The sequence below is a fragment of the Mastigoproctus giganteus genome, chromosome 5 (assembly GCF_048544385.1).
Source record: "Mastigoproctus giganteus isolate SK-2022 chromosome 5, ASM4854438v1, whole genome shotgun sequence".
In the NCBI taxonomy this organism is placed as follows: domain Eukaryota; kingdom Metazoa; phylum Arthropoda; class Arachnida; order Uropygi; family Thelyphonidae; genus Mastigoproctus; species Mastigoproctus giganteus.
The window spans coordinates 171976058-171986319 of record NC_143579.1 but is presented as its reverse complement, the minus strand read 5'-3'; the positions used below and the strand labels follow the sequence as shown (position 1 = coordinate 171986319).

The following is a 10262-nucleotide window of genomic DNA, read 5'->3' as shown; positions in this document are numbered from 1 at the left end:
GGTTAAACTGTATATTTTTAGCATTATCAAGTGTGCTTTTCGAGTCGACTTCAATTTTCAAAAACAAACCGAGACACATATGTTACAATTAATCATTTAGTTTTGTCAAGCAATTGAAGTGTGTATGCAAAACCGACACGTGCTTCTTAAGTGATCACCAGATAACATTGATTTTCCTAAAAACTTAAAATTTATGTGCGTACGTGCGTGTATGTGTGTGCGGCCCCGAAATTCCAAAGTAAAAAAGTTTGAAATTAAATCCGAAACTCACCAGGACAGGTATACATTGAAATCCGAGGTGTTTAGCTGCGTTGCAAATCCATGTCTCTATAGTTTTCTGAGAAGAACACATATATTCTGTCCTTTTTCATTGGCACTATACATTCTGCTTAACTGTCGCACACTGAAAAAATCTGGTGACCGATCTGAACTGTCCACCAATCAGAAACCTTTATTTCGATACAGTCGCGTGTCTTTTTCATCAGTGAAGTCGTTACTGTGCAACTCGCATTTCACAATTGCTCTGGTTGTGGCTCGAGGAGTCATTTCATTCTCAGTTTTTGATATGACACTTTTTTGTGCATAATCTCTAATAAGTAGTCTATTCCTTCTTAAATTTCTTCAAAGTTTACACTCCACAACACCAATGGATGTCTGTTCCAGGAACGGCGCCTCCGTAGCCAGGTGGACAGGAGCAGTAGTACATAGCACACGCTTCTTGATGTAGACTAGGGTTCGAGCCCGTGACCACCAAATACGGAGGATGCGGAAATGTCAGGGAATGACCACCGCATATCCCCGGAGCAATATGGCCTTATTTGCTAATACTCCTAAAAACCAAATAACCTGTTCCAGGAATCAGTTACTACCGGTCGGAAAGCAAATTTTTGCTCATCTCTACGGCAGTCATCCTCTTATTCAATTTAATTACGGTACATCCTTAAGTATGTTGTCCGAGAAAGAGTTAAGTATGCCATCAATATTTAGTCTATTCAATCTATTTAAAGCCCCGAACTCTTCAATGAGTTCTCCTCGCTTGTGTCTAGTTTCCAAGCGCGGCAACTTGCCGAACTTAAATCTTTAATTGTTATTTTAAATCTTACGTTTTTGCGCTCTTGATTTTAATGTTCCCACCGAAAATGCCCCACCCTAGTGTAGGCTCCGCTACCTTATACTGTACTTGCAATCTGCGCCATCGAGCTAATTATGTTCTTATACATACATACACACGATTGTTTTTCCGTATCGCTTCACGCCACACTAGAACTGGACAACAATCTGACTGCAGGTGTACCCTGACTCATCTGTGAGAAAAGTTAACCCAAGGGCTCACATCTGGTGAGTATGGATATCATCATTCTTCTCTTTCTTGGTGAATTCCTTCTACTTCTGACAATTGTTTTCTCTCTCTCTCTCTTTCTCTCTGTCTCTCTCAGGGTAATTCAAAAATTTTTTTTTTGTCTGGTGCAGCATAAGCCTCAGGCTTCCTTGCACTATATAGCTAATAATAAAAAAAATGCACGGTGCCATATTCGGTAGTCCAATTTAGATTTTTGAATGCCCGCAATCTTCTGCTTAAATATTTCCGATAACCTCAACAAAAAACAATCAAATGATTGGTTCTCTCGCATGAAGTTCATATCCCCATGACTGCAAAACTTCCAAGTAATTAGCTGACATTCAAGTGACGATTCCAAGGGCAATGGAAAGATGAAGAAAAGATCGATCTTTTCTTTGCCTTGTGATTGTCTTTGACCTTTGACCCTGGTTCACGATTGTCGTTCTTGAAGTCTCCTATTGATTTATGAGGGCTAAAATAATTCGAATTCGTTCCAGGTAATATTTTCAGATGTTTGACTACGATTAATCGAAAGGTGTATGAGTTCTCTTGCAGCTTTGGTTCAACGTCTAGATCCTTCTGGAACATGGTTGGGTATTTAATGGAACGGTCACATTCATAAATTTGTCTCTTCTCGAACTGTTTTTGTCGGAGAACTTAATAATTTACACTTGCAGTTGTCCAGTGAACCCGTTAATTGTTTTGATCAGCATATACTAAAATTCGTAACTGTGCAAATTGGTTGTGTGTTACTGCTGTCATCCAGGCAAAGTTATCTTCCCGGGTAGCAGGTCGCACCGTGGTTATAAACACTGTTCCGCCCCACTGGGTAGCCCGAGTTCAGATCACATCAATGTTGTAAGGAATTTTTATGGACTTTTTCACGACTCAACTAAGTTAGTCGGTTTCAGGCAAGAGTTGGACGGTTTCTTTCCTCTCGGAATTTCGTGTTTTTTCTGCAGCAAAAAGCAAACACCAAAGAATACAACAGCTTCTCTCCTGATACTTCAGTTGCTTCGGCACTTAACATATACCTAGCAACGCAGTTAAAGATACAGTAAGTATAAACTACTTCCGGTTCAAAAAAAAAAAAAAATAGTATCCACAACCAGTGAAAATTAACTATGTGGAAGGAAGGACGTGTTTCTGCATACGTGGGAATTCTCATGTCATCAAACGCTTTTATTTGCCCTCATGTGTAGCACAGTTGGTATAATCACCGTCCTCCCAACACTGGCGGAAAAGACCTGAGTTCGTTAATGATGTGAGGAGGTCGCTTTGCTGTTAGCCAAAAGAAAAATCAGTTTTCAAGAGGGGGGGGGGGCTATATAATATATGTAATCCTCCACTGAAGGCGTTTGGTTGCCTTACTGTAGTAAGGTTTGTAAGTTTGTAGCAAGGTTTTAAGCGCATCAGCAGTTTAGTTCATATTGTACCGTATATATTGTCTGTAAATTGCATGTGTTTTATGTTCAGTTTGCTGTTTGCTGGACGAAAACACAAGTTTCAGGGAGAAAAATCATGCTACCCTCGCCTGAGATCGACTAACTCAGCTACGTTGTGAAAAAGGCCCTTGAAAATTCCTGGCATCATTGACATGATTCAAACCCAGGTGACTTTTCCACCCAGTGTAGGGGGGATGGTGATAATACCAGCTGTATTCCCTACGAGGGTGATAAATTACCTGCATCTAGACATAATTCGTTTATATATAGAGTAAGCATTTTGAATCAGAGTTCCTTTTAAGTACATGTGTGTTCTGTATGAAGTTTTGCAATTATTGCTCGCGAGCATCAAATTCAAAGCTCTTTATAAAGCCCGCCACTATTTGATTGAGTGGTCTTGCCTGAGAAAATAATGGCCCCTGCAAAGAGACTTTCGTGGTACAGCAGAAAAAAAAATAATAATAATAAAGTAGAACTTTCTTTTAATAAGTATGTTTAATGTGTTTCCAAATGCGTCTTCATGAACATTTTACCTTCATGGATATATACATTTAAATTAGTTTAAAATATAATGACTGAAAATATTGGTGGGTCAGATTATTTTAAGTAATTATGTTCAATGACGTTGAGTAGTGTAAGATAAGTATGCGCATTGATACAAATTCACGTGAGCAACTCGGTTTCATCGTGGTACTACTACTACTATTCCTGTGAGGAATAACACGACTTCAACACGGTTGTCTTTGATGAGTAAGGAACGTGCGGCCATTTTTCCGGTTGTAGTGATTTACTGGTTTATATTGAATAGTGTGGAAATTAAATAACGTTTTATCCAACCCAAGTTCGGATTTCATTCTGCTAAGGATTAACTTAGATATTTGTTGAAAATATCTGCTTTTGTATATCTACTTAAGTCCTTTCCTCGGAATGGCAGATAGGGAGGATAACGTGTACAAAGCAAAACTAGCCGAGCAAGCCGAACGATATGATGGTAAGCGCCATACTTTACAATTTCGGTTATTGAATGATTTTTCTCACTGTGAATTTTCCAAGGAAGTCAATGAGGAGGAATTTATGTGTAAAGATTAGTCTTGTGTATATACTGTAAGTAATTAAGCCTAAATTTACTAGCGGAAAGACGGTTTAATTTATCTCAAAAGGAGACAGGAGTGGCAAGTATCTTTTTTGAGATATTAAACGGTAATCGACCTCTATTCTCTCACTCTTTCCAGTTGGTTGAGCTTTTGAATTCTTTAAAATTTAATGTGACCGGTTGATTATGAATCATGATCTTGATTCATATATAAGATCTTGATTCATAATACTGTAATGTACTAGGTACTAATTCAGATTAATATTACTTCCATTATCACCTGTAATGATTTTTGTTTTCCTTTTATTTAAATCCTTGGTGGATTTTAATTTTTTTTTTTATCATTCTTAGTTTGATATATGAATAGACTTGCAACATGTTTTCATTCCATGACGTGGACTTAACGAAAACTGGTATTTAAACACTTTGTGATGCAAGTTGTTTTAGAAACCGTGAATGGTTTGCTTTTTTTTTTTTTTTTTTTTTGCCAGTCCAAAGGGAGCGGGAAACTGTACAGGCTAGCATTCATTTTAAACATTTTTATGTTTTTCAAAATCACCACTGGCATTTTCTTCTTTCTTTAGTTATAATAAAAAAAAAAATTAATTACGCACTCAGAAAATTTGCTCCTCATTCCTTTACGATGCCTTTCCCATTAAGAGGAAAAAATGCATTAGTTTATATTAGTCTATATTTGTCTATTCTGGCATAACAAGAGCGAAAAACTAAAAATAGTGCGAATTAGTGATGTACTTACTTACTATCCATAATGTTAAATAAAAATGAAGATTTAGATTTTCCAACATACTGTATAGCCTGTGCTATGCAGATTAGTTATGAAAAAATGTAGCTAGGTTGGTTTCCATAATTATCCAGCAAGAATTTTGCAGGATAATTCTGTATGCATAACCGATTTCTTTTGAAGTCGCTGTTAGACATAATTGAATATTTGATATCTATTGTACAAATGATAATTTTAACTGTACTAATGAACTGTACTTCAAGTTAGTGCTCTAACTTGAAGACATTTAAAACATAATCTGTCTATATATATATAGACAGATTTTCTTTTTATATTATATACTTTGCTTCAAAATTGCAGAATAAATTCTTCTCATATAATACAGTTAAATCTCATGAATTGAGCATTCTAGCACATGACAGATTTTTGAGAATTCCAATTTTTTTGAATTTTCAAAAATTCATGGGTAATTCATTATTTTTATTCCCCAAAATATTCAGGGGTAATTCATTATTTTTATTTGTTAATACATCTCTAAACCCTATAGTCGCCACAGTGATAATCACGATTAAGCTGAAATGTTAGCCTTACTACCAGATTGGTCTGGTGTGTAATGTACTTGACTAAGAAGTAAAGGTCACAGGTTCAAAATTTGCCTTCAGGATTATAGGTATTGCGAATTTTGAATATTTTTTTCATATGAGGTAACAATAGTGTGATGTGATTTCAGCAGTTGAATCACTTTAAAAACTAAATTTAAAACTAAATTAGATCTAGAAAAATTAGGCAGTGGACTGAGAAATGGCAGTTGAATGCAACATTGGCAAATGCAAGGTACTGCATATGGGTAGCAGTAATCCCAGATTAACATGCCAACTGTGTGGTACTACACTCAGTGGAGTGTAAAATGAAAAAAACCTGGGGTAATTTATGCAATCAGATATGAAGTTCTCTGAGCAGTGCAGACAGGGTGCCACAACAAGTCATAAGGTTTTGTCAATGATAACAGGAATTTGCTAGCAGCGATAAGGATTATTCCTGAAAATTACAATCTACAGAAATTCATCTTTTATCAACAAGCATCTTTTGTTTTCCCAACCATAAAGCGATTCACAAGACCATGGTTTGGCAGCATCTTGAGTGCTGTATATGGGTCTGGAGGCATCATTTTAGGAAGGATATAGAACTGCTGGAATGTGTGCAGAGAAGAAAAATGAGATTGGTGAAGGGAACAAAAGGGTGCCAAGAAAGACTTCAATTCTGCAATGTTGATAGCATTCTTCCTCTTACTTCATCCTTTATTTACACACAAGGGGGTGTAAATTAAGGATGGATGGTTGCATGATATTTGTGCAGAAGTTTGCCTTGAGCCAGTGGGGTGGTACAAACAATTTCTTTCTGTTGGAACAAACTTCTGTTTGTTGTTGGAGGTGGTTAGTTTGAATAAATTCAAGAAACAATTAAGACAGATTACTGGAGAGGATAGACAGGTGATGTTGGATTTTTTTTTTTTTTTTGCTGATGCTTTGAGCTTACTTTCTTGCATTATTTGCCACTGTTAATACTAAATACATGCTACTATGCTGTTAAGTACTACTAGATTGTGAACTGATATAGTATTTAACAAATGGTGTTTGGAAATTAATGGAATGCAATACATCTGCTGTGATTTTTTTTTTTTTTTTTTTTTTTTTTCACCAAGGTCCAGCCTCCCAGTTTCCCCTCTGGCCTTGTATGTCCTACAATATTTAAAAAAATTTCAGTAATTCCCAGTTTTTGAATGCTGGATTTTTGAGGTTCTACTGTATTCATGTTTTTAATTGCCTTTGTTTCTAGTTCTCTTAACAAGTCAGTATTATTCATTTTATTTTTAGTTTTTTTTCTTTGTCATTGTATCTGCAAAAAGTTCAATAACTATTTCTTGCAAAGGCAAATTTATTTTTCTTAAAGGAGTACTGCCCCTATACTCATCTTCATGGACACTCAGAGTTTTAGCCAGGGTCACAATCTTTTTATTAGAGATTGCCCTGACTTCTAACCTGTCTTGGCATAAGCACATCACAAATATTGTTTCCTCAGCACAAAAAAAATATTTTTTTTTTGCTTTGTTAACAGATGGGTTAGTACCACTGACACTTCTCTCAAACTTCTAGACTATTCAAAAGAGGGCACTCTGTGATCTCTTACAGAGCCTTTCCTCTCATTGCTTCTGCTACATGCCTTTACTGTAAATACTTCCATGAGCCTTGTTCTGAATTGGGAACATGCACTACAACCACCATTGTCCGACTCTAAACCTCTAGAACAATTTTCTTTCAGGTGTAAATCCTGAATATAACAAGAAAAATTTAATTTAAGTCTAATGTCAAGTGTCTTCTGTCTTCAACCCATCCGCAGTACTAAATATACTTTCAAATACTTTTTTGTATTTGAAGTTTTCATAAAAAAGAAATGGTTGTGAAAGTAGGTTTTAAAAATAAATTGATATACTGTTTCACTATAACTTATGTAATTAGTTAACAGTTATTTACCATTTAGGTAGAATGAAATAAGTCATCAAGAAAAGATGCACCTCTTTTGGATGCCTTTTGTTTATGTATTGGACCTGGAATTAAACATGTAAGATAGAACTTATTTTAATTGGGAAAATAAAAGTTCCATAAAAGGCTCTAAATTGTGGGAAAATTCTATAAGCAAGGTAGTGTGCACTTCCAAGAAGTAAATTTTGTTATGGTGTAGAGGGAGTTTGACTTGGTGAATAAAAAGAGATCCAGAATGATCAACAGTTTTGAGGTTAATAGAGAAGATTGAACTATCTGGTTCTGTGATAGATAATACGCGAGTTGTTGGCAGAAAGAAGTCATGCTGGATAATATTACATATACACTGAAATTTTATTAGGTATACTTACCTAATAAATAGTCCCTTTAGCATTAGTAGAGGCATTTGATGCAAGAAAGCAAGCTTATGCAGCATCAGAATAAAATAAAAAAAAATAACCACTTCCACTTCACCCCTCTGTTCGTTCGAAATACCTGTCCAGCTGAGCCTTAAACTTATTTAGGCTATCAACTTCCACAACAAGGGATGGAAGTCTATTCCACCAACCAACCACCCGCTGGCTAAAGGCAAATTTCCTCACGTCTATCCTACATCTGTCTTTTCTCAATTTGAATTTATGCCCTCTCAGGTGATTATTCTGAGCAAGAGGAAGAATCCCATTTAACCACTTAGAACAGCTTGGATTTGTTTTGGCATGGACTTCATGAGGTTTTGAAAGTGTTCCACAGAGATGCTGATCTCTGCTTCAAAGAGCTCTTTCCACCTCATCTCATAGGTGCTCAATTGGATTGAGATCTGGGCAGGCTATTTCATTAGGCTGAATTCACTAATGTTCCTGGAATTAGTTCTGTACAGTTTGCACTTTTGACATTTTGCATTATCCTGTTGTAAGAACCTGTTTGTGTATGGCTGCCTTGCAGCCATGAAGGGAATATGCCTAATTGGAAACAGTTTTTGGATAATCTGTGACACCAAAATGCTGCTCCACTGGTGTCAAGGGGCCAAGTATGCACCATGAAAATACTCCACTGTTACATCACCAACGTGCATTGTTGATAATTGGCAGGATTGGTCCATGTGCTTGTTTCCCATTTTTGCCATATTTCTGGGACCAGCTGTGTCCAGTTCTGGCTATTATTCTGTTGTAAGAACTTGCTCTCAGATGGATGACCAGGTATATCCATACCTGGTCAGAAACATGTTTCCAGATAATGCAACATGTCGTCTAAATATTGCTGAACTGTATCATGCATCCCATTGTGTACCATGAAAGCATTCCCCACACCATTATTCGCATTTTTGACACTTGACAGCAAAGGTCGTGGGTTTGATTCCCGCCTCGGGCTTGGATTAAAGTACTGCAAAAACCTTGGGAAGTGCATTATGGCCACAAAAGCCTATGCGCCAACAACTACCAAAAAAAAGACACTTGACAGGATGGGTCCATGGACTTGTGCTATTTTAACCATATTCAGGTTCTCTCATCAGAATTAAAAAACAGGAACTAGGATTTATTAGACCAAGGAACATTTTTCCAATCTTCTACTGTCTCTACTGTTACTGTGCCTTTTTTTTTGCTGATGGCTGGTAACCTGGAGGGGAAAAGGTCTCCCTTCCAGTGAAATGGAGCAAGAACAAGTGGAACCTGGTTTGGCTTTTGGCTGCAATATGACTAGTTGTGTTGAGCTGTGTGTTCTGAAATGCTTCTTGTTACCACTCTTGTACTGAATTGTTATTCCACTACTTTGCACAATAGTTGTAGCCTCCACTGGCCTTTTGCATCTGTGAGCTGTTTCTGATTTCAGGGTTGCCATTGGTTGGATGTAGTTTGGTTATTGGACCAGTCTCAATATGAACAAGACAGAATTATATATAATAACCTCAGCAGGGTCTCAGCAACTGCAAAAGATTTAAGATTTAAAAAAGATTTCAGTTAAGTAAAGTATGAACAAGGTAATGTTATGTTCATAGTCATAACATTACCTTGTTATGACTTAAATCTGACTTAAATCTGATTGTTATGACTAATAACAAAAGATTTAAGTGACATGGTCCCTTAAATCTTTTGTTATCCCTACTCTCACACTGAATTGTACACACAGAGCATCCATGTGTATCTGCTCACCTGTTTTATATAGAATGGTACAAACGTGATGCTGTTACTAAAGAAGTGCTCCATTTCATAAGAAGGATAGGTACCTAATAAAATAGTGAGTTACTGTATACAGGAATGATTCATAGCACAAGGAAATCAGAGAAGTGATTATTACAATGGCTTAGTTCAAAACAGACATCCACTAATCATTTGAACACTATCATTTGTTCAACAAAACTTAAAGCAGTTTGTTTCCTTACAAAAGAGTTGAAACAATCCCTGACTGATGTGGTAATTATGGTCAATTTGTTTTTTGGGATTCATTTTATCAATTTTTGCAAGAAAGTGCAACAGTTTAACTTTATCTATGGTTCACAGAGAAAGAGCATTTGCACCTTAGCAGCTGTGTCAATAAATTGTTTGGAGGGGGGGGGGGGGCAGTAACTGTGTAGCTGTAGAGACTGCATTTGCATCCCCAAAAGTGTATGTAATTTGATGAGCTGGAATTGTACGACCAGGCTTCCTGGATAACAGTTAATGAAGAATGCTGCTCGAGACGCCTTCAAGATCAATTTATTCCAACTTTTCAAGGCATGGGAGTGAATATGAAAGATACTCCCCAACAAGATGGGGCAAGACTACCTATGGTGAATGCAGTTCATTTCCTAAATGAATATTTTAACAATTAGTTCATATCTAGTTGATATTGGATTGAATGGCCACTCTAATTTCCAGATCAGAATCCCTGTGATAATTCACTCTTGGTTCCTGAAGACAGTGGCCATAGGAATAATGCACATCATCTGAATTGAAAAGTCAAAACTGCTTAGTAGAGCATCTGGGGAAAAAAAAAAAAAACTGCCTGCAATTATGGTAAAACTTCAGTCAATGGGTGTGAATGGCTTTGAATGCACAGGGTTCACATAGACTGTTTGCTTTAATATTGCGCTAACTTGTATGTTTTAAAGAAATAATACCTGCCCAAT

General features: G+C 36.6%; 1 protein-coding gene across 1 annotated transcript in view; it reads left to right on the top strand.

Annotated features, from left to right (window-relative positions):
* The first annotated feature begins 3474 nt into the window (after positions 1–3474).
* The window catches only part of LOC150085845 (14-3-3 protein epsilon), a 103619-nt gene continuing 96831 nt past the window's right edge, over positions 3475–10262 (top strand). The window contains exon 1 of the mRNA XM_090374267.1: positions 3475–3775. Within this exon, the coding sequence (XP_090230393.1) occupies positions 3712–3775 (64 nt within the window). The 5' untranslated portion in view covers positions 3475–3711. The remainder of the gene's footprint in view (positions 3776–10262) is intronic.